The sequence below is a fragment of the Plectropomus leopardus genome, chromosome 10 (genome assembly GCF_026936395.1).
Source record: "Plectropomus leopardus strain MGB_pleo_1.0 chromosome 10, ASM2693639v1, whole genome shotgun sequence".
In the NCBI taxonomy this organism is placed as follows: domain Eukaryota; kingdom Metazoa; phylum Chordata; class Actinopteri; order Perciformes; family Serranidae; genus Plectropomus; species Plectropomus leopardus.
Genome location: NC_142185.1, coordinates 31588731 through 31613502, shown reverse-complemented (window position 1 = coordinate 31613502; position 24772 = coordinate 31588731). Strand labels below are relative to the sequence as shown.

Below are 24772 nucleotides of genomic sequence, written 5' to 3'. Positions count from 1 at the left end.
AGAGCTTTGGGAAATTCACCCTCACGTTCCCTCTGATCATGTACTGTGAAAAAGAAATGAAATGACACTGTTTATCCACTGGAGAGCAGTGACGAGCTGATTATCTGCTGATTTTTTTACTTTTAAATATACATTTACATTTGTATTTTTACACACTTTTATACTCAGCATACTATACATACTTGATCTCCCACCGCGGATCAATAAAGTATTTCTGATTGTGATTCAGGTGCTGGGCTGTTCGTGTGTTATTGACTCACCTGATGCAGGCACACGAGTGTGTAGAGGGCTTCTCCTGCCGCCACCGTCATCTCTGTGTTGTGTTTTTGCAGGACCAGCATGTCAAACACCAACTGGAGGCACAGAGGACGGAGCATCCGGTGAGATTATTATGACGTGAAACATTACATACAATATAATATAATATGATTTTCAACTTTCAGTAAGTTAGATTTTTAACCAACATCAGTCCTACTCATAAATATCAAATATTCACTCATTTCCCAAATTTTAACCCCTTTAATGCCATTTTTTAAAATAATCCCACTATGTTTTCAGATAAAACACAAAAAAATAATTATTTTTCAATATACTTCATGCCAAGCAGATATTTTTTTTGATTATCACAGCCCGGAGTATGTCGATGATTTGCAGCAACATTAGTTGTGATGTAAGTGCACCTTGTGGAAATAGCATGTATTTTCTCCACATGCCAAATATGGGAAAAATGACATCATCAGGTGAAAAACAGTAAAAAATAGAAATTTCATGGCAAAAGCCCAGAGTGACACAATCCATGTTTTTCTGCTTTGATGGCTGTGGGATCCAAAACTGCAGTTTGAGTGGGTTTCAATGGCGTATTTTTTGCTTAACAGTATGAATGTAACAATTTTATTTACACAATACATTTTAGACTTCCTGTAGGAGCTGAGCTAAAAATTCCAAGATTAAACAAAAACACACAATCTTGCCAAAATGTATGCCATATGCATGAACACAGCCAAAATGATCAGAAAATGAAGAATGACAGGTGTGTAAAATGCACCAAACAGTCCCTACATTTAAAATAACAATCTCAAATGTGACCTTTTTTGCCAAATTGCATCATTACATTAAATGTTTCATTGTGGTGAACAGGTACGGTTACCTTAAGGAAGTGACGGGTGGCGATGAAGAGAGGCGTGTCCTTCTCCTGGTTTTTAGCACACTGCTCAGCCAGAGGAGACAAAGCCTCCAAACACAGCTGGCTGATCTCAGAGCTCATCCTGAACACAGACGTTAAGGGGAAAAAACTACACGATTCACTATATTTCTGGTTTTTTTTGTCAGATTTGAAGGTTTATTACAATACAGATATGTAAATGTTGTGTTTATTTGCATTTTATCGTTTATTTGGTAATTTTGTAATATTGTTATAATCGCTATTTACTTGTTACTTTTTTTGTGCTATTTTAATCCAAATCTGTACAGCACTCTGGGCAGCATGATTGTATAAAAAGTGCTATATTAAAAAAAGTGAAAAGGGCAATTCCATATATAGCAAATGGCACCATTTAATTTAATATTACTTCTCCTTTGAACACGTGCATATTTCTAAGGCTTCAATCTGAATTACTCACATGGGGCCTGTTTTCTGCCCGACATATTGTTTGAGGGCCCCGTTGCAACCGCCCTGCCTGCTCTTTATATTTACGCCCCTGCAACTTTCGGCCCGGTAGAGAGTTTAATACTTTGTGCTCCGGCCACATTTTAGTCGGTCTTAAAAGATATTGAGGCTCAATACTCAGCCAAAAAGTTACTAAATTAGCTTATCAGTGGGCCTGAGTGAATTTGCACGGACATAAACAAACAAATACTGCAGACACGCACGCACGCACACACACAAAGTGTCAGGATACGAGGTCATTCCCAGCTCCAGGGAGAACATGAGGCTTTTGAAGAGGTCTTCTGGCAGCTGTGGGATCTTTTCTGGAAAGATCTCACAGATGAAGGTGATGAGCTTGTAGTACTGGTTACACAGGGAGGGGAACTGGGAAAACAGCAAGCACAACATCAGCCAGAGATTAAACAACACGTAAAAGATCCAGAAACATGAAACTTGGATTAGGGCTGCAACTAATGATTCCCTATGTTTTTTTTTGGGTTGTTTTTTGGACTGCCGATGGTGTTTGAACCCACCGCAGTGAGCTTCATCAGGACGTGGGCGGGTCCTCTCTCACCGACAGAAGGGAAACTACTCGCACTACTCGGACAGTTACCCCTCTCGTTAAACTTCTCTTTTAAAAAATTAAATCCCCTCTCATCACACACGCGCACAGAAATTTTTATTCCCTGAAACTCTTCAGATCAGCGCTGAGTTTAGTAAATTAACTTTTAAGGTTTTTTTGCACCAAATAAATGGAACAAGAGGTATTAAAATTAGAACTTAATGCTCAGTCAATTTTCCCTAAATAAACAATGATTGGTGATGATTATATTCATCACTGATTATTCTGTAGATTATTTTTCAAATTAAAAATCCTGTTAAAATATCCTGGAGCCTGACGTGACTTCATCAAGTGTCGTGTTTTGTCCAACCAACAATTCCTGACCCTAAAATATTAAATGTACTATGATTTAAGACCAAGGAAAGCAGCCAATGTTTAGAGTTGAGGAGCTGGAAATACCCTTTTTTTTTTAAATGTTGCTTGATAATGATTTTAAACACTGAACTGATGAACTAAATAAACTAAATAGTTGCTGATTAATTTTCTGTCCACCCAATAATCAATGAATTGACTAATAGCTGCAGCTCTAGTTTGATTAAACCCAAAATCATCCCTGCTGTGCAGTTTTACCTTGAGCAGGTCCTGAGACATGAGCGGGAGAACGATGTTGACGCCGTAGAGAACCACATCTGCTGCAGAAACGGTCCGACTGGACGCCGGCGTGCCCTGGTCTTGGTTTCGAAACACCTCGTCTAAAAAAAAAATACAGCAGTTTAGAAATTTAATTTCAGGCACCACGACTAAGAAGAATTAAAAGTCATCACTGATTTTCTTCTGTTAGTTGACGTTTAAAGACGGAAACATCGAGCCAGCTCACCGGTGTCGCTGAAGTCGATGAACTCTTTGGAGAGCAGGTTTGTGAGCAGCTCCATGATGAGCAGCAGGTCCTGGTACTGGTCCTCCTCCGCTGTGGCGTCGCCTCGCTTCCTGGTCTGGTTGTTTTTGGAGTAGACCTGCAGCAGCGTCAGACACGCCTCGTACAGCTTCATGGACTTCGTCTGGACGAGGAGACAAAAGGCAGAAGGGACAGTTAACATCTCAAACAGCTGCACTGACCTGAAGCCACGAAATTATGAGTTTTCTGACCAAAATCATAATACCGAGCAGCGATGCACCAAAATATCAGCTAAATGTCGGTATCGGCCGATCAGCAAACAAGATCACGTTCACCAACGCCTGATGAGTATCGAGTGAAGATTAATCATAAATAACATTCTCATGATGTGTTCAAGTGTAATCTTATTAACTTTTTTTAGACAGATATTTGATAGAGAGATTTGCACAGAGATTTTTATATATAAAACTATAATAAAAAGACTTGAAAGCAGTTATTTTCATAAGATGTTTTGCATGTGAAAGTCGTTTATTTGAAAGTGTTTTAAATGTGTGTAATTGAATTTGTGCTCAAAGGTAGCATAATAATGGACTGAATTAATTTAAAACAGTAATTTTTTATATTAAAGACTTTCGTTTCGGCACAAAAACAGGGAACAAGTAACAAAAATACAATAAACAACAACAGAAAAAAACATTGGTGTTGGTATCGTCTATCAGCCAAATCGTTATTTTAAACATCACTGTCAGATTAGAATTTCACCATCGGTGCATCCCTGCTTCAAATCATCATTTTCAGGAGCGTTTAAAAAGAGTCACTCACCTCTCCGAGGTAACAGATCTGCTTGTGAGCCACTTCCACAAACACCTCGATGATGAGGTTGATCGTCTCCGGCGTGTTGCTGTAGACCTGAACGAGAAAACAAAAAAACAAGATGGAACGTGAATATAATATTGATATTTATTTATTTTTTCAATTATGTCTTTATCATTTTCAACACTTAACCAGTAACAAACACAAAGTATGATTACACAAAGCAATTAAGGACAACAAAATAAATAAGTGACCTATTTAAAAGTAAGTAGGTAAGTAAATAAATAAAATGATAAAAAAGAATAATAATTAATAAAATAAAAAATACATCAATAGATTAACTACGGTCATGAAACATAAGACTTTTTTCTTTTTTTGTTACATACAGTGTCAGAATAAGTCTGTCTGGCTAGATTGGGATCTTTACAGGATCTTTCATCATAAACTAAAACACGCAGACCAACATTTAAAGGCCTCCTCCATCGTACAGTGGAGAGACATTTTAAGATTCCTCTGAACTGTGAAGAGTTTGTTAACTTTTCCTTTGAGTTACATGTTGCGTATCACATCAGATCTTTAGCTCAGCTCTCACCTCCATGAGGCCGATGCAGCTGGACAGGAAGTCCATGAGGAACGAGAAGAGCGAGGCCACGTTGTCGATCTGCGTCGCCTCTGCGATACCGCACAGCGCCTCCAACGTGGCGACGATTTCCTGTTTGACGGCTTCCTCCTGGCTGATCTGAGCGAAGTTCTCCTGGTTGATGAGGTTGAGGAAACGCTGCTGCAGAGGGTGAAGCACCTGGACGCACAGAAACAGGAAGTCTCTGGTTCATTTACGGACCGCTGCTTTGACATACGTCTCTAAAAGTCGTCTCCAAACATTTTAAAGTAGCCTGAGAAACAATCAGCGACTGTGTTTACTTTATTTTGCAGCTCTGATGGGAGTATTCATGCTTTTTTTATTGCCGTGGACTGTTAAAGCTCTTCTGGCAGGACTGAAAAGACGTAATGGCTTCTGACTGTTTCCAGCCTCAAACTGTGTTATCTGAACTCAGTTATGACAAACTGGACGGATCAAACTAAATCCGAGCTACTTGAGGATAAAAGTGATTTCTCGGTGCATGTAACGGAGTAAGGAGGAATGTCGAGACGTAACGGAGTAAGTGTTTGATCAGTTGTTGGGTCGATGTTGTCCAGCAGAGCCATCCAAGTTCAGACAAAGCAGCTGCAGGAGCCAACAGCTGCCGTCTCACTCGTAACACCCCCCTCTAATTACTCTGGAGTCATTGTGGCTTTGCACCCCCATTTACTACTGTCAGCCTATTAAGACAAAAGGCCTCCAGGATCACAAAAAGGATCATGTTATACACACGGGAGACAGACTCGATGGGGGAATATTATCGACTGCATCCATCACTCCTCCTCCTCCTCGGATCTGACTGAGTCTGCAGAGCTCTGAGGAAGACATTTGTATTTCCTAAAAGGACTCTGGTGGAGATTTAATGTCAGCAAAAACTACAGAAACGATCATCTGTTGTATTTATTATTTGATGTAAAACTGCACTTTGGCTGTTTCAAAGGAACATTGCAACTCTGAATTAAATCTTCACATTGGAAGAGAGAGATACACAGTTTTTAAGCACTTAACTTATTATTTACATTAGTGTTATACTAAAGCATGAGACCAGTGAGACTTAACTTTCAGCCCAAGGGCAAAATTTGGCCCCTGATAGGATACTGGGTGGCCCTCCAACCATTTTCTAATTTGCTATAAAAGTGAAGCATCACATTGGAAATGTTTTTTAGTTTACATAAGGGGCCAGAGTTTTAAAAACAGCATCAAAATAAAGCTTGTTTATCACAAAGAGTGCCAGTGGAGGATCCTCTGCACCCTCCGACAAGAGGTCCGAGAATCCTAGAAATGTCCTAAAGTCCAAGAAACATCCCAAGATCTTAGAAACATCCCTAAAATCCTAGAAATATCCTATAATCCTAGAGATGTCCTAAATTCCTAGAAACTTCCTAAAATCAAAGTAATGTCCTTAAACCCTAGAAATGTCCTGAAGGCCTAAGAATGTCCTAAAATCCCTCACATTGGAAAAGCTGGAACCAGAGTGATTTTGGATTTTTTTCCTTCTTAATCCATTATCAAAATAGTTGCCTACAACCTTTTTTATTGATCAGCTTATCATTCCAGCTCTTATTTTTGACATGTTATACACACACACACGCGCGCGCACACACACACACACACACACACACACACACACACACACACACACACACACACACACACACACACACACACACACACACACACACACACACACACACACACACACACACACACTACCTCCGCCCAGTATTGCTGTTTGGCGTCAGAGTCCATATGAGCAAAGCCTCCGAGGACCAGAGCTTTCATCAGCGTCCTCTGCACGGAGCTGGACAGCAGGTGGAGCGGCGGGCTGCGGCTGGCAAACTGCTTCGCCAGGTTCCACCAGCTCTCACACTGCACCACGATGTTCGCCCTGAGGAGACAGAGTGTCTGTTAGTCTGTGCTGTGTGAGGATCTGATGTGAACACCCCCAGAAATCTGCAAAAACACCTGCACTTATAGGTGATTTCAGCGAAACTTATTTTTCATTGAAGGACCTTTTGTTGTTTTACAGCCGATATATTCGGCATTACACTGCGCTGCATGTCAGGCTGTGGAAGACAGACACTGAGACCCCTCGTGGAGTGGATCAATTGTGGATGTGGACAGCCCTCAGTACCCTGAGCCCTCAGACTTGCTGCAAAGTCTGCAAGTCTGGCTGTACTGATGGACACTGGATTCAGACCATGAGGCTGTTCAGTATATTTGAGAACTGCTCATTATATTTTAGAAACAAGTAGAAATGCAAGCAGGACCAAGCTTTTTTTGAATTTTGACCCTTATTGCACAATAAAAACGTCCGGATGACTCAGCTCAATCCAAAACCCAAAGAAATCCAGTTTACAATCATAAAAGACGAAGAAAACAAGAAACTATCTGGAACCAGAGATGCTAAAAACAATTAATTGATTATAAAAAATGGTGCCAATTTATTTTCTGATAACTGATAGATCGTTGCAGCCCTGCTCCGCCTCCGTCCTCACCTCTCCCTCCTCTCCACCAGCGTCACCAGCAGCTCCACGGTATCGTTGGCCAGCTCAGCCTCTGAGCTCCACACCGACAGGTTGTTGATCACCTTCTCCAGAAGATATCCCACAATCCACTGGGCCCCCTCTGTGTCCGCTCCGAACGCTGTGCTCAGAGGGATGCTGATCTGAGGAGACAGGTGGAGCAGAAATGATACAGCGACTGCTGACGATGATTTCTACACGTATGATGTTACGCGGATGTTTGTCATCTCAAACCTGCTCGTAGAGCTTCTCGTCCACCAGCAGGTACGTCTTCGCCCAGCGTCTGAGGAACCACACGATGTCTTTTCCCATCTGTGGGCTCAGCAGCTCCGTCAGACTCGCCCTTGTTGCCCTGGACTCGACCTCTGACGTCCGCAACACCGCTGACAGCAACCTGAGACAGAAGAACATGAGAGTTGTTGGATTTAATCCACCGAAACCCGGATCACTTTTCTTGTGCTGCATTCAGACACCTTATTCACTTATTCATGTATTTAAAACTTTGAACCCTGAGCAAAATGGTTTGATTTCTTTTAAAAAACTGGCTGAAAAGGCAATAAGCAACTTTGCAAGAGATGTCCTGCAAATTGCAAAAATTAGGAAAAGAAAAAGACCTGAAAATTAGTTTTAAAAGAGAGAGTTAGAAATTTATTAGAAGAAAATAATAAGAAAACAGGGGAAAATGTCTGGAAACTATATTCATAATTATTATTATTAATTATAAAAATAACATCAACTGCTATTATTATTATTATTATTATTATTATTATTATTATTATTATTATTATTATCAATTTCTTCATTTTTACCTTCAGTTTTTTTAATTTATTTTTAAACATTTTTTCTTTTCTTTTCTTTTCTTTACTTTTCTTGCCAAATTTTCAGGTAATTTTCTTGTAGCTACTAACTTGAAATGTCTTTCTGTGTTTTTGAAAGAAATTCAGGCAACTGCTCAGATTTCAAAGGGTTAAATACAGGAGAAGAGATAACAGATAAGGCCAAAGAATAGAAAAATGAAAGGCTAGGCGACTAAATAAAACAGTGAAAAGGCATGAGAACAGGAGGGCGAGTAGTTAAGAGAAGAGGAGAGAAACACAGAGACTGAAATGGAATAACGATACAAACAAGGTCAAATCAGGAATAGCTCAGCAGAGAGCGTATGAAAAGGAGCAGCTTTTTATTTAAGCACATAAAGGTATTTATATTGTTCTGGCCTCGACATCACAGAGAGCACAATCGTCAGGTAGAGAGAAGTAGAGAAAAGTAACCTTTGATGTTATATCCAAGATATCTATGTTGCAAAGATTTCCACTGTTAAGCAGCCAGGACGTTGAGCCTGCCGGAGTTGATGATACAGCATTGACGTTACAGTCTCAATGTGTAAGAAATATAGCGACGGCAGAAGCTCCACCATCACAAGCAGCTCCCGGAAAGAAACAACGTTCCACGGCAAGAAAAGAAGCGACGCGAGAAGAAGCAAAACTAGAGTAAATATTGATGTAGCCTCCAAACACTGGAGACAGATCTTGGCGAGTAAAAAGATGCGGTTTGATGCTGAACTAGCGACGTTTCTTTTAGCCTTTACCAAAACATATCTTTAGTGTCACAAATTACAACACAAACTATAAACTATAGACTTACAGTTCAGCGTAAACTTTTCAAATGGCGTGATGCGACTGTTTTCTTGCTACTGTGGCGTTGCTGAAACTGTAAAGTAACTACACACAAATGTGAAGATCATAAGATAGCAACCTAATTTTGACCGGCTGTATTCTTGCTCTGCTGTCAGTTATGAGTTGCCTTTATTTATGACTGATGACTAATAGTGGTTTCTATGGACGCAGTAGTAGACCGAGGTAAAAGGATGAAATACTGACCCCTATTTGGTGGCTGGAAATTACAAATATCTCCTTTAATAGGAACTGACAATTGAATCTTACATTAAAGTATAAAAAATATTTTTGTATGCTGTCAATTATAGTTCTTAGAAAGAAAATCTGAATCAGCAGCTGAGACTTTGGAAATTGGCCAGGAGAATCAGTGCATTTGTAACACACACACACACACACACACACACACACACACACACACACACACACACACACACAACACACACACACACAGACAGAGGACAGAGGGCTTAAAGGAGCTTATGGGTCCGCCTCCCTCCGTCGAGAACAGTGCACAGTTTCACATTGTTTGCAGAAAACAAAACCACGTTGACATTTACGAGGCCGGGGTCGGACGCTCGCTGATAGGAAACCTGACGCCGCCGGCCACTCGTCTCTGCAATCCTCTGTCATTGCCGTCACCCCCCCCACACACACACACGCACGCACATGCACATTTTGGACACACACTCATCGACATAATGAACAATCTAGAAAACACAGGGGCTCAACGACCTTCAACAGACAATGTCACTGGCTGCTGTGACTATCTATTGTCGTCACTGTGATTATCTACGCACACACACGCCTGCATCCAATGTGACTGCCAACATCCCTGAACCGCACAACGTTTCTGACACCACCGTCACATTCTGTCGGCTGCACAATTAATTGTTGTTGAAAAGATAAATCCCGTCTGATAACAGCAGCTAGATTCGCTCTGCATCCCTGAGTCCATTTCATTATGATGTCAGTGTATTTTTATCGGCATCATTTCGTACTCATGTTCAGCTGACACACACACACACACACACACACACACACACAAACACACACGGCATGAGAATAACTTTGAATCCAAACAGTAGCAGACCAGCGTGCACTGTAGCAACAAGAGGTTTTAAAATAATCACACACACATTTTTTTCTGCTCTTACAGAGAGAAAACGCTGCCAGAACATTCAGTCTGAAAGTTTGAAATCTCAGCCCTTTGAGAAAAAACGTTCAATAATTTTTATTGATCAACAACTCCTTCGACGTCCCTGCGGATACATTTTTGTCATTTTGAGCTGGGACACAGAAGAAAATGTCAAACTGCAGCAGCAAATTCAGTCAGTCCGATTCAGTGCTGATATTAAAACTGTTTTTAAAATAGAAATGTGGGCTCTGATTCAAACCTGCAGCTCATCTGCACCTGGTCTTCTCCTTGTTTACCAAAGTACAAGAGCGGGCAGTGGTGGGACGTCTGCAACTAGTGACTATTTCATTGCTGTTAAATCTGTTTATTTTTTCCCGATTTATCAATCAGTTGTTTGGTCTCTAAAATTTAAGAAAAATGTGGAAGATGTTGAGCAGTGTTCGTCAAATGTCTTTCTTTGTCCACAATCCAAAAATGTTCAGTTTACTGTCACAGAAGAGTAAAGAAACCAAAAAATATTCACATTTATGAAGCTGGAATCAGAGAATATTGACCCTTCTTCTTTACAGACTTATTCAACCTGATGAATTAACTATCAATTTAATTTACAACTACTTTCAAAGTTGATGACTGTCATATTACAATAAATCTCCTGCAATTTTTTATCAATTGATTATTAATTTAATATATAACATTTCAGAAAATAGTGAAAAAAAAACCTCACCATTGTCAAGAACCCAAGCTGACATTTTGAAATATTTTTTTTGTCTGACAAACAATTATTTAAAAAGATATTAAATTTACAATGATATGACAAGTCATCAGTATTGATAAATGAAGTTGGCAATTTATGTAAAATATTTTTTTTTCTCAGGAGCTTAACAGAGTGTCAGTGTTGGATCCACAATTTTGGTTTAATCACTTTAAAACAGGTCAAAATCTCATTATAAATCAACAGAAAATGAATATTTCACAATTTTGATAAATGTTAATAATCATTTAAGTAATTCAACAAACTAAAATAATCAAACATTCAATATTTCCAGCTTCTCATATGTGTGTCTACTTGTTCCAGTTTTATAACATTTATAAGTGGAATATTTTTTAGTTTTAGGCTGTTTTTTAGAGAAAATTTTCTGGCATTTTAAATAATAATAATAAAAACAAAAACAAAAATAATAATGAAAATAACTTCCATCTGCAGTCCTACTTCTTTTTGGTTTAAGAGTTATATTAAGAGGATACAAAAACCCACTTTAATTTTTATTCCCTGTGAGGTCAGACTGTCTCATTAGGGCAGGACGCTCAGATTCAAGAGTTGGAGAGACATAAACCTCCACGTTGATGTTAAAGTGAGCTCATGGTATAGCAGTGACACTTTTATTAAGCCGTGTTTTATCATGTGCATGTTCAAGCGTTTGTCGAGCCGAGACAAATGAAGTGGAGGTCGGCCTGAAACCCACATTAAACCAAACCACGGTGAGAGCCTCTTTCTTTGTGTTTTACTGGCTGAACATTCAGATGGTGTTTGGGTGTGAATGTGAAGAGACTGACCACCTATAAGCTTTATGGGACAATAACTGGGACAACACTTCGAGGGACGGCCAGCCTCGCAGAGAGAGGAAGTCTATTCTGGTAGAGTTTTATGGAGGTCTGGCTGGTAAAATGAGATGTCACATGCGAGGACTGCTGGACACAAAGACGTGTCATCAGTCGTCTCTGACAGTTTCTCTGGTCCTGGAGTCGGCTTTAGTGTCAGAAACACTTCTCAAACATGAGATGCACGCCCTCTCTTCGCCGATGCTTTGCTTTACATTCCCTCTGTTAAAAAATTTAAACCTGAGACCTGCATCCACAAAGTCTTTGTGTGGTTCACAGAAAAAAACTACTGTTTTTTTATGTCAAATTCCTCTCACTTAAACCTAGACATATTTTGTTCTTCTTAGCTTGGAGATTCAAGCTGTCGACCTTCCAGTACTGACAAAAAATCATGAAGAAACATTGCCCTTAAAACATGCTTTTTTTGGCACCATGCAAAAAAAAAAAAAACAACTTAACAGTTCCTGCACCTGACAAACTTTTGTATTTGTTCATATGCATCATTAAATGGCAAAAAAACAAAAGAAGAATTAAAAACTAAATTTCTGAAAGAAACTGAGACTAAAGGCAGCTTTAGAAATGTGGGATTTCCAACATGACATTTAATATTTAAAAATTACCTTGGTTTCTTTTGCCAAAATGTGAACCAGTTCATACTTCTTTTAAAATGTTCCCATTTCTAAATTTACATTTTTTTCTGTTCTTTCGAGTATCCATGTAAGAGTCTTCATGTCAAAGTGTTTTGGTAGAGGACAATATAATAGTAGGGCTGACACCTGAAAGTCGGAGGTTCCAATAATCAGTCTGAAACCCGCTCAGTCGACTGAAATTGCAGTCGACTGAGCAGTCGAGCAGTCTTTTTTTTCCTGTGCAGTGAACTTTTGGGGACATTTTGGTCGTCAGACTTTCTGCAGAGTGAGCGCTCTTGAGTTTCATGCTACTCTTTGATACACGGAGCTGCAGGCATGCAGGCAGTGCAGCTTAATACGATACAGTCTCTGGCTTCTGTTCGGTATCTAGAGCCTGCAAAAAATGTTGCACATTTGTGACCCGTCATTAACACCATTAGCTTGGTTACTAAATTACACGAATGAAGCTGTAACACTGAATGTCCTTCTGAGTCCGATTAAACTTTAAAACTTTTGTACAGAAAACAAAACATATCGTCGAATATTCGTATTGAACAGCCAAATCCAATTCAACTGCCATCATTTTGACTTACATCGTTTAATCCTAAGGGATATTCTTATTTTTTGTATGCCACACGAGCACTATGCAAAATAATAAATTAAAAGGGTTACGACCATCCGAGATAAAACGTACCTGATGACTGAGTCTGTGCGGTTGCAGCCCGGTATGGACGAGGCCTTCTCCCCCGGCGAGCCGAGGATCTGCAGCGTCGTGTTGATGTCCACTTCTGTCGAGTGTTTGATGGAGAACTCCATCACCTCTGAGGGGATCAGCGGGGTTTCACCCTGAGGGTCATCTGCTAATAAATACCCTAGAGGACGCACAAGAAAAAAAAAAACAGCTTCTTAAAAAGACGAGAGAAGTGATCTAAAATGATCAGTTGATAAACAGAAACACAGTTAATCTGCGACAATTTTTATAATCAATTGTCAGAATTTTAAAAATTTTCTATTCCCACTTTGTCATGTTTGACTGTTTTCATACTCTTATACCACAGTAAATTAAATATGTTCGGGTTTTAGGATGAAAAGCAATCCTGTCAACATCAGCTCTGGAAAACTGTTAGAGACATTTTTCTCTATTTTTAAAAATTTTATGGATCAAATTACGAAAGGTTTTGATTAGTTTATAAAAAAAATAATCGTTGGTTGCTGCTATCGTGTCAAAATAAAATAAAATGCAAAAACATTTCTGGCTCTTTCAGCATGAAGTTACAATAACTTAACTTCTCTCAGTGGTAGTGTTTTGTTGTACTCCACCATATCTCTTGAAAATTAAAAATACAGATTTCATCTTTATAGGCAGCTCTGTTTGGCCCAGCCAGCCTGAATGGGAAGTTTATGGTGAGGAGGAGACGGCAGTGCTGCTCCGGACGCCTTTAACGACGCTGATTCAGTCGATATTTCACTGAGACAAACCCACAGAGCCGGGTGGAGCTCTGTTCTTCTGTCTTTTTTACAAATAAAGTCAGTAAAGTGAAATAAACTGTGCTGGAAAAGTAATTTATGAACACTATAAAAAAGCCATCTAGTATTGTAATAGAACATATGTTTTCTTCAAAGTGCCTTCAGTACAGCGCTGTGTGTGCATTTGTTTTTAACCCTTTGAAAACATGAGAAAATCAGTTTGATTACTGTCAAAAACATGGGGAGAAGGCACTGATCAACTTAACAAGACATGGCCCAAAAATTCATAAGAAATTAGCAACAGGAAAATTGCCTGAAAATAAGAAAAACAAAAACAAAAAAATCCATAAAAAAACAAAAACAAGAAAATGGCCCTGAAAAAAAAGTTTAAAATATATACTTTTTTCCTGTAAAATGTATTCCTTTTTTATTCTCTAAATAATATTCAGGTAATTATCATGTCATCGTTTCAACCACCCTTTAAATATTTATACTGTACATACTACATATTTTTGGGCCCTGTTATAATTGACTACAACTTGTTTCAATTTCTATTTATAAATAGTAAAATATGTTTTTTTTTTGGAAAGATGAGTGCTTAATTACTTTTTTTCCAGTAACTAATAAGTCATTTTACTGTAAATATTCCTCTCTCTGTGTACTTTCTACAATAAATGTAATTTGAATTGCACATTTAAAAAAAGCACACATCTACTCCATGTCTTGACCGTGATGACATTAACTATTAATGCACAATCAAAACTTGAGTATACAGACAGAAACATTAAGGTATGAAGAGAACAATGATCCAAATAACTTATCAGGAGATCAGACAACCCCAGATCTTATGTTTTAAGAATAAAAAGACACAAAGAAACAGAGCATCCTGTCCCGCAGCTGACCTGAGACCAGTATGAGCCAGTGGATGTCCTCATAGAGGTCGTCCAGGACTTTTCGGTCCATTGATCCGGGGTCAGATGTGGCCATGAGGTGCTGCTGCGTCCTCTGGAGCTGACCGTGCAGCCGTGTCACGCGGTCCTCCAGGAGGCTGCAGGGTGACATCAAAATACAAATGTCAACATGGTAAAAACGATCAGAGTCTGCTGCTGTTTAAAGTCGCAGTCATGTTTACAATAAATCTAAAAATGAATTTAGAACCAAACAAAACATCAATCAGAAAATTAAGCCTTCGTGTGAAAAAAACTGAGGAATAAATTATTCTATTTTGTGATGTATTTTCTAAGTATAGATACAAAAATTTAAAACTATCTTTAAACATAATAAATTCACAAATTCTGTTTTCTTAAGGTGCCTGCTGGAAAGTTCACAGCAGGAGACAATATGAGGTACTTGGTTAAGTTTTCACCTTGTGAGCAGAGGGATACAGTGGTCAGCAGCCACACGTCCCAGCATGCCGATACTGGACAGCTGATCTGAGAACAGCTCTCTGTCGTCTTCCTGCAGCTCGTTGATCTCTTCTTCTTCATGAGACGATATGCCGTTCACTGACTGTGGGGTGAGAGGGTCAGCGTGTGTTCAAGGTTTTATGAATTGCAAAGAGAAAGTGACCAAATATACTGAATAAAACTACATGAAGCTATAAAACACCCAAAGAAAGAATGCATGAATATTCACTATTAGGTATGAGAAGATCAATTATTATAATTCTGAAATTAGCTAACCATTATGTTGATTTAATATTTTAATATTCCATAATTAATTAATTAATATTATTATTTCTTTAATATTCCACACATTGGCACAAAATGCACTTTTCAAAATCAAGCTTTAAATAATATTATACATGAATATGATTTTGTACTTTCATTTAGTTTATTTTTTTAAACCAACATCAGTCTTAATCATAAAAAATTAAATACTTAATTTTCAGAATTTGAACCAGCTTTTTGTCATAATCCCACTTTGTTTTTAGATAAAAAAAAATAAAAATAAAAATGTGGTTGTTTTTTTCAATAAACCTCCTGATAAGTAGATTTTGCTTTAAAGAGTATGAAGAGTATAGTAGAGTATGAATATAACAATTTTGTTTTTACAGTGTATTTCAGACTTATTGTGGGAGCTGAGCTGGAAATTCATAGATTAAACAAAAATACATAATCTTGCCAAAATCATATGCCATATGCATGAACACAGCCAACATTATCAAAAAGTGACAAAGAATAAAAAGTGCATAAAATGCCTCAAACAGTCTTAAAGCTTAAGTTAATTGTTTCAAATCACTTTCTTCGTGAAGTGAAATGCAGCTTCAGAGTCTCACCAGGTTCCGGGTGCCGTCAGGAGCAGCTAAGTGACACTGGATGTACGAGTTGAAGACCTGGATCGCCGGCTGGACGAAGCAGCCGCGAGGAAAATGCTCCTCGTCCTGGACGAGCGTCAACCACGACTCCAGCAGCTTGTCGTACGCCTCCATGTAAACCATGTCGTCCTTATCCAGCTGAGAGCAGAGACAAAGAGCAAGTGGATGTCAGTCAAAGAATGACAACGATTTTAATAATAATAATAATAATAATAATAATAATAATAATATGAGAGTATTATAATCCCTGGGCTTTGCTCTTGTTAATAACCAAAAGACAAATCAGTGAAACGCATCGAAGTCAAAATGTGTCATAATTTTGGTCACTGCTCCAAAACAGTCTAGCCTACAATGTGACATGAAAAAGGATTTAAATATTGCAGAAGATGAGGACTTTTTCTTTTTTAAACATTTAAAATCATGCATTTACTGCATATCACTTTTTTTTTTAATAAAACAACATTCCGATAAACAAACATTGGATGAACAACATCTCCAAAATCTGTAATAAATTTAAGGTGCTCACAAAATAATTTAACAGGAGAGGGAATGAAAAATGACATTTGTGCTTCATAAAGTTCATAATGTATTTTTTTTAGAATTATCTCTTAATCTGCTTTTTTTCCTTTTCAATTTTACTTCTTTAAAAATGTAAAAATAAGACTTTCTGGGGTGCAACAATTTTATAGTAAATAAAACAAGCTTTCATTTTTAAGTACTTTTTGAAGTTTTAATTTTATCTTTTTTAACATCAATTTTATCCCTGGTGTTTACTTTATAATATCACAAGTTTCATTTATTTAGTTTTAACATTTTATTGATAGATTATTATAATTTTTGGTCTTCCAAAATTGTATTTATTGTAAAAAAACATTTTGGGCTTTGCTGTTTTAAGTGTTTAACTTCAAGCTCTGTTGGCTGTTTGTTTGTATGACAGGTTTTACATAAATGAGTAAAGTTGAGTTACGACCAACAGCGTCAAGCAGAAATTGTTTCTATTTCAGTGGTCGGGAGCCAAAAAGTTTGGGAACCACTGATTTAGGAAAAAGGGATGTTAAGTTGTCACAATGTTGACAAACGTTATATTTTGGAGACTCCACATAAAAACTGCTTGTGATCTGGGAACAAAAGCTTTAAATTGAATCTTTTAGGTAACAAACAATGTGACTGAATTGATCAGAGATGATTATATTTCTGAGAGGAAGGAAAATGAAGGTGTTATTACTCACCACCTCCTCGAGGGCGGCGCTGCGTCCAAACGAGCAGGTGAGCAGCGTGAGGCAGTTGATGAAGGAGGTGAAAAGGTCGCTGGGCAGCGCCGTTAGAGTACTTCGAGGGAACATGGTGATCAGATTGGAAATTATATTGGAGATGCCCACCGCTTCTGAATCCTCAATTTCAATCCTGAAAACACAGATAATAACACGCTAAGTAAAGATAAGCTCCACATGCTTTATTCAGTAGACTTTAAAAAAAAAAAAAAAAATCAATAAAATCACGGATGCTGCTGGGCGAAACACGGTGACAAATTTAATGAAAACTCAGTGCAGCATGTACTCTCAAAAAGTGTAAAAAAAAAACAAAAAAAAAAAACTCAATCAACCACTGGCATTACGTTTGATGCAGTAAGTAAGTACATTTACTCAAGTACTGCCCTTGAGTACAATTTTTATATACTTTGCCACCTTGGAATTAAAAAGTTTCTATGTTCTGTGTCCAATGAGCAAAAAATTATATAAATCTTTTTGTTTTCTAAAAAAAACATCCAAAAATGCACACACAAAAAAAACCCCACCTTGCATAATGTCAAAACATTGTCACACAATATGAACATATGAACAACACAATTTTGACAAAAATGTCACATATATCCTTTTAATTCTAAGGTGATGCATTTTAAGCTCCTTTATACTTTGACTCATCTACATCTCAGAGGGAAATATTCTATACTGCACTGCATTTATCTAAAACATACAGTTAGTAGTTACAGTAGCAAAAAAAACACAGAATATGATGCAACACTTTACTACTAAATTACCAAGCAGTATACAGTATCAAGTATCTAAAACTGGATCCACGCGGCAGAACTTTATTGAAATGCTCTTACATCAATTTATCAATGATTGAAATGAGAAAAAAATAATATTTTAACACCTTGAAAGGGGCAAGTCTGCATAATAAGTACTCTTACTTTTGATACTTGTAGTAAATTTTGCTGACAATACTCCTGCACTTTAAGTTAAGTGACATTTTGAATTAAGAATGTTTACTTTTAATGGATTATTTTTAGGTAAGGGTATTTTTTAGGAATCCGAGCACTTCTTCCACCACTGGTTCAGTGGTACAAAATCAATCTCCTCCTCTGGACAGAAAAGGTTAAACTGCTCTTTTCTCGAGGCTCTGGCCCGATGAAGGACAGTTTCCACTCTGCAGGGTGAGGCTGAGGCTAAACTGGGGTCACTTTCCAGTTTACCCGCTGGTGACTGAGGTTTTGGAAACAGGCATGAAAATTGATCCTTAACCAAAAACTCGTGGGCAACTTGACCCCTGAGCACTTTTCCACAGCTGCATCTGAGGTTATATTTATGGTATTTCTGCCTCGTAGTACTGTACACAAAGTACATGATGATATACAGAATGGCTGTAATTACACATCTTGTTTTAAGGAGGCTTTTATCATCAGATCGCACCATGAAGAGTGAAGTGACATGTGTGGACACGCTAAAATCATATTTGGCTGCAAGTCGTTGAATTTCAAAACCAGATATGAAAGTGGCTTGTAATCGAAATTCTATACCATCTAGACAAATCGACCACAGTGTCTGTACAATCAATGCGGAGAGATACTGAAGGGTCACGAGAGGAAGAAATGTAGACGCGATTTTCAAACAATTAAAAGCTGAAAGTTAACAAAGAGCATTTCATCAGCGTCAGCTTTTGTTTTTCTGACGCGTCAATATCACAAATATTTGTGTCAAATAAAGATCGAACTAAAAACAAAATATCATACAAATATCTATTAAGTTTTTGATCACAAATCACAATCTCGTTGTCTTAACGTGGTATTTCAGAGGTATATTTGACTATTTTTGTTCATTTTTTAGTAGTAAAAAATGCTTAAATTCAGCACAAAATCTGTGTAACTACTGGTTAGGGTTAGGGTTAGGGTTAATTGCTGCAACAACTTATGAGACATAATTGAGGTGGGGGAATGACCATCACATACTTCCATTGTAACGTCTGAAGACGGCATCTAACCAAAACAAAATGTTTTTAGATATTTATGACTATAAAAACTTGACACAGGGCTGAGCTGCACTTCAAATTAATCCTCAGCCTAACAGCTTTCACATGATGTATATCACTTTATTATGGCATATAATGTTGACCTGCTGTCTCCCCATAAAAATCCCCTGCCCTCCTTAAAAAAGGAGACAAAAATGGGTCTATGGTGGGTGGGCGGGGGTGGCAAAGGTTTAGAGATCAAAGACTAAACTGCCTTTTTACTGACGCTCAAGGAAAAGTCCCTCATCTAAAACCATTCCATGAAAACCAACACTACTCCTGAACTTTTCTGTATATTTTTGTCATGTTTCTGTTGCCCTTGCTGCACCAAAAAAAGCAAAAAGTCTTAACGCTGTGTTTGTGTCTGAGCCGACACACCTCTCTCCCACAGGCAGCCGGAGAGGAACACTGTGTGTGAGAGGCCTCGCTAACCCCTATCAGATGGAGTTAAATTGCGAGCAGAACTGTTCAATCATTGCAGATCGGCCATCCCTCTCTGCATGGTTTTCCGATGAGGCAATTGGAAAAAAGCTCCAAGAATAGGTGATTACAGACGGAGCAGGAGAGGAGGGAAGAGAGAGGGAGGGCGGGAGAGACAGCCTGTGAGAGAAAAGAGAGAGACCCCTACTCACTGGATCACATGATCTGACAAGCTGCTGTGTGTCTCAGTTATTTATACTTTATATGTGAGTGTGGCCCCTTAATTCAGATCAGAACCGCTGTGACTGCAGACACACCCACAAAAAAAACTGAAAATACTCACTCTAGATGATCATCTCTCTAACACAGAGTTCCCATGAACACCACAATTTCTGTTAAAAAATACTCTCTTATAACATTTTTTCCTTTATGTAACACACAAAGTGACAAGACAAATGTCAAGTAATGATTTAACCAGAATTACCGCCTTACAGTCGTATGCCTCCACTAACTAAGCGACAGTTTACATCCATGTGTGTCCACGCTCGTGTAGCCACACAGTGCTTCAAACGTAAATGTTGCTGCAAAGAAGCGACAAACTCTAAAATATGGATCCCTCACACACATTTTCCACCTGGCAGCACAGATCTATACAGCGCAGTATTAAGGTGGACACCCGCGATTAGTGCCACTGATTCAAAATCGGACCAAATGTCTCCTCTTTTTTTCTGGAGTTATGAGTAACGTTCAGAAAAATTACGATTCTGCAGTCAAATGATCAATTCTTGAATTATAGCCAAAAAAAATTCTTGTGAGGTCACAGTGACCTTAGACAGATTAAATCATCTTTTCTTCCTGCCTTTTATTCCTAAAGCAACATCGATTCTTACCTAATCGATTGGTCAATCAACACAAAATCAATAGCCAACTTTTTTTGATAACTGATTCATCTTTGTCTTTTTTTCCAAGCAAAAACACAGACTACACTCTGGTTAAAACTACTCATACTTGCAGATTTGCCATTTCTCTATCTCTGTGTTTCTCTGTATTTCTCTGTGTTAACATGTATTTTTTTGCATTTTATTTTTTTTTCCCTGTTTTTTTTTGTGATTTTATGTGTAAAGCACGTTGTAATGTTGGTTTTGATAAGTGCTATAAAAATAAACTTTATTATTATTATTATTATTATTATTATTATTATTATTATTATATTTTATATTTTATAACATAATAAGCTAAATATCCTTGTGATTTGGACTGCCACCTTGGCCTTTAGAAAATCGTGATGGACAATTTTTTCTAATCATTGCTATTTTCATTTACTTACTACTTACTTACCAACAGACGCCAGATATATCAAGAAAGAAAGAAAAGGGAAAAAATGAAGAAAAAAAATCAACAATTCATTCAGAGGACAAAAGTGCAGTAACAGTAGCAAACTGTTTTGTAAATGTATATTTTAAAGACCAAACAATTAATCTTTGATGACAATAATAATAATCTTATAATAATCTTCAGTTGCAGCCCTAAAAGACAACAGAAAACAAACAAAAACAAGGATAACTGGAGGAAAGTTCTTTGCTCTACTTTGCTTACTCCAGCTTTACAAGGTGAGAAAAGGGAGAGTGTTTCCCTTTTAATTATTTGAAGCTGGTGTCGGACTCTGGCTGCCGCTGCCTCACCAAGCTGCTAAAAACAGAGCAGTAATCTCTGTTAATGCATCTTCCCGAAGCCTAAAACACACTGTGACTCCCCTGAACTGCACACTGGAACAATCAGTGCTCCAAAGCCGCCTCTGAGGAAGACCACAGAATCAGACAAAACCCCTTTGTCGTTTCGCTGCTCGAGATCACAACTTCTTTTTCTTTACATGACGTCTGTTAACAAGACGAGAGGTCCTGTGGCTCGCTCTCTTTGACGACAAACACCTTCAGACACCAGCTCAACCATAACACCAGTGAAACCCGTCCCCATCATGAATCACCTCAAGTGCAACTTAGAATTTTTTCGGCAGGTCACTTTGGTAACCATTCTTTGATTCCTCGAGTGAAGATTTGATTATTTCTGCAGATTGGAGGCTGAAGACAAGTGCTGCTTTCCTTCTGAAGCTCTGATTACACACTCTTGACTCAAAAGTCCAGAACGACACCACTGCAGGACGCTTTGATGAAAATTGGCTCTGAGGCTGAGATTGGGGACGATGTACATGTATTTCTTTTGCTCAGATCACCCACGGTCAGTATTGATTAGTAAAACGATCTTCAGCTAAATAAATTGAGCTGAACGGCAGAGCAGACACAAAATTTATTCTAGTGGAAACCTATTGCCATTTTGAGGCTTTATGGGTTTTGAAAATGCAGTAATGCTGAAAGAAGAGCAAACTTTGTGTTTTTGTTTTATATTATCAGCAATGAAAAATAAGATTTAGTTTAGACCTCTAAAAATTCAACTGAGACAGACAACAAAAGCTTTTTGAAAACTCTGATCTCAGACATGAATCAGCCTCAGTTTGAACCTTGAACCTCTTGTTCTTGTTATATTCATTCATCAGTTCATTGTTGAGTCAAAGTGAATATTTGTGTCAACACAAATATGAAGAAATTACCTCCAGGTGTTCTTGAGATATTGTGTTAACTATAAAAATGGATGGAAGGTCACAGTGACCTTGACCTTTGACCAATGACCCACAAAATCTAATCACTTTAACACTCAGTCCTTGTGGACATTTCTACCAAATTTAAGGAAATTCCCTCAAGGTGTTCTTGAGATATCGTGTTATGAAGAACAGGACGGATGGACGGACTGACAGCCCTGGAAACATAATGCCTCCGGCCACAGCTATCGCCGGTGTGGAGGCGCAAAAATAAACGACAAAATAACTGGAATGAGATAGGACTCTTCACAATTACATGTTTCCATGACTACAATTTTCAAAATTAAGTGCATCATTTTTAATCATTTTCTGGAAAATAGTCTGTATATCATGTCTCGATGTTTTTAATTGTGAAGCACTTTGTGACATCTGTTGAGTTTCCTTCAAAGTTACATTTATGTGCATTATATGTTTTTAGTTTATGCTTTATTTTAATTATCTTTTCACTTTTTGAACATCTCCTTAAAGGTACTATAGTCAACATTTTATTTTAAGATGCTCTTTAAACAAATACTTTCATTATACTACTGATTTAATATTGGTAGATAAACATTAAGTAGTTTTACTGTACATTATTGTGATTTGGTTGGATCCAGCTATGGCATTTTTTTTTACAACCTCTGTGCAGATAAAGGTGACAAATATTTTTTGGTGCAGGTTAAAAACAAATGCGAAGGTCACCAACACAGCATGTACACAAAAAAAGTGTTTTGAGCCATGATGATCCACAGTTATCGGATTGCTTTTACTCACTACTTCTACGACAGCTACTACACTAAAACACACACACACACTCAGTATTTACTATTTAAGCGTCTGAGTAGTTGTGAGAGCAGAATATTCCTCTCTAAGTTGAATAAACTTCATCTTTTTGAGGGCACTCAAGGCATAATTTGATCCACTTTCCCTTATATTCAGTTTTAGAGGAAACTGGGAAAACACGAGTTCCTGGTTAACTGTATTTGTCACTGAACTGGAGGACAAGCTCTTCCCTCTCCAGCCAGTTTCCCATCGAGTGTGCACAGATGCTGGAATCAGAGGCCATTAAAAACACAGACTCAACAAGCAATTACTTCCTGTAAATAAAGCAGAAATGGCACTGTATGAGTCACACTCCTGCTGACGTTGGCCTCCATCACTTGTTGAGTCTCTGAATTTTAGAAACATGAAATCCTTGAGATGCTGGAGGGAGATAAACTGCTACTGAGACCGTAGCCAAGGTAATATAACCGTAACTGTGCTCACTGATCCTGCTTTCTGAATGCTACGCTACACGAAATGAACAGCAGAGGTTGTAGAAAGCATTAAATTTAGACACAAAAGGCACACATTCAGCCTGTAGTAAACATTATTATCATTTTGGGCCAAGTTTTGTCCTCTGACTTGATGTGATTTTTTAGCTCTTTATCCTCTAATCGGTCCCTGCACAATGCGATTCATTTAGCAAAGGGAAAGTTAATTTATTTTAGTGTAGCGGGTGTGTAATAACCTCTGCATCCCCGGGGAGCTGCTTTCAATGGGCAGGTCTGAATTAGTTCCATCTGTTGTTTCTAAAGCCTCACCTGTCAGTGCAGGGGAAATTACAGGAAGGTTTTACAGATTATCAAACGTAACACGTGCCAAATTGTCAAAAGAAAGCACGAGAGACATCAACGTGATGTGGTGAAAATAGTTAAATGACTGCTAGTATCAACATGAACAAAACGCTGCTTTGAAAACAACATTTGAAATCAAGCAGTCCATGCTGTGAACTTTTGGTTCAATAATTTTGTTGCCTTTGGAATTGTGGATTTTGGGATTTTGGGATCTTTTCACAGCTATTATGCACTGGAAGACCATTAACTCTGTCCACATGCATACGGCATATTAGTTTTGTTTTAATATGGAAAATGCGAAACAAACTTTTGACCCGTTCTTTAACGAAAACAACTACTGAACATCACACAACCTCACATTTCTCTGATAAATCCCCTTCTGTACTGCTTCAGTCCTTAAAATGTAACATAGAAACAGTAGAAAGTAGAGATGTGTGGGTGGACCCACAGGTGGTTTGGGTGAGCTTGTTAGAAAATATTGCAGGTTTCAGGCGGTTCGGGTCATAAAATGACAAAACAGCATCCTGAATAAGTTGTTATAGTTCATGGAAACATTGTGCAAAATCCATTTTACACCTCTTTACATCTCCTCTGTTTCTTTAACACAATAAACACAATAATCTTTCTCATCAGCGCTGCTTCGCTCAGGCTTTCTCATTCAGCGTTTGATCAGGACCTGGGACCCATGTCTGGACCTGATGAGGTCCATCATGTTGAAGAGCTGCTGCTGAAGAAGTGTCACAGTTTACATCCATGTCTTTGAAAACATGGAACTTAAATGGGACAATAGCTCCAACAACCAACCAATAGACGGACCAAAATTGCCAGCCACAGAGCTGCTAGCTTGACTAAAAACACTTCAACGAGTACAAACAGAACAACTATAAGACTTTCAAGTTAAAAGCTGCTACAAGTTCTG

At 38.1% G+C, this 24772-nt stretch overlaps 1 protein-coding gene across 1 annotated transcript in view; it reads right to left on the bottom strand.

Moving 5' to 3' along the window:
* The window catches only part of xpo4 (exportin 4), a 69367-nt gene that overhangs the window by 1934 nt on the left and 42661 nt on the right, over positions 1-24772 (bottom strand). Inside the window, exons 9-23 of the mRNA XM_088083590.1 lie at positions 17130-17304; positions 15862-16038; positions 14950-15092; positions 14486-14631; positions 12811-12988; positions 7315-7474; positions 7054-7223; positions 6269-6443; positions 4508-4714; positions 3925-4011; positions 3085-3265; positions 2838-2959; positions 1899-2029; positions 1148-1265; positions 261-353 (exon numbers count right to left, since the gene is read on the bottom strand). Coding sequence (XP_087939716.1) covers positions 261-353; positions 1148-1265; positions 1899-2029; positions 2838-2959; positions 3085-3265; positions 3925-4011; positions 4508-4714; positions 6269-6443; positions 7054-7223; positions 7315-7474; positions 12811-12988; positions 14486-14631; positions 14950-15092; positions 15862-16038; positions 17130-17304 — 2263 coding nt within the window. The remainder of the gene's footprint in view (positions 1-260; positions 354-1147; positions 1266-1898; positions 2030-2837; positions 2960-3084; positions 3266-3924; positions 4012-4507; positions 4715-6268; positions 6444-7053; positions 7224-7314; positions 7475-12810; positions 12989-14485; positions 14632-14949; positions 15093-15861; positions 16039-17129; positions 17305-24772) is intronic.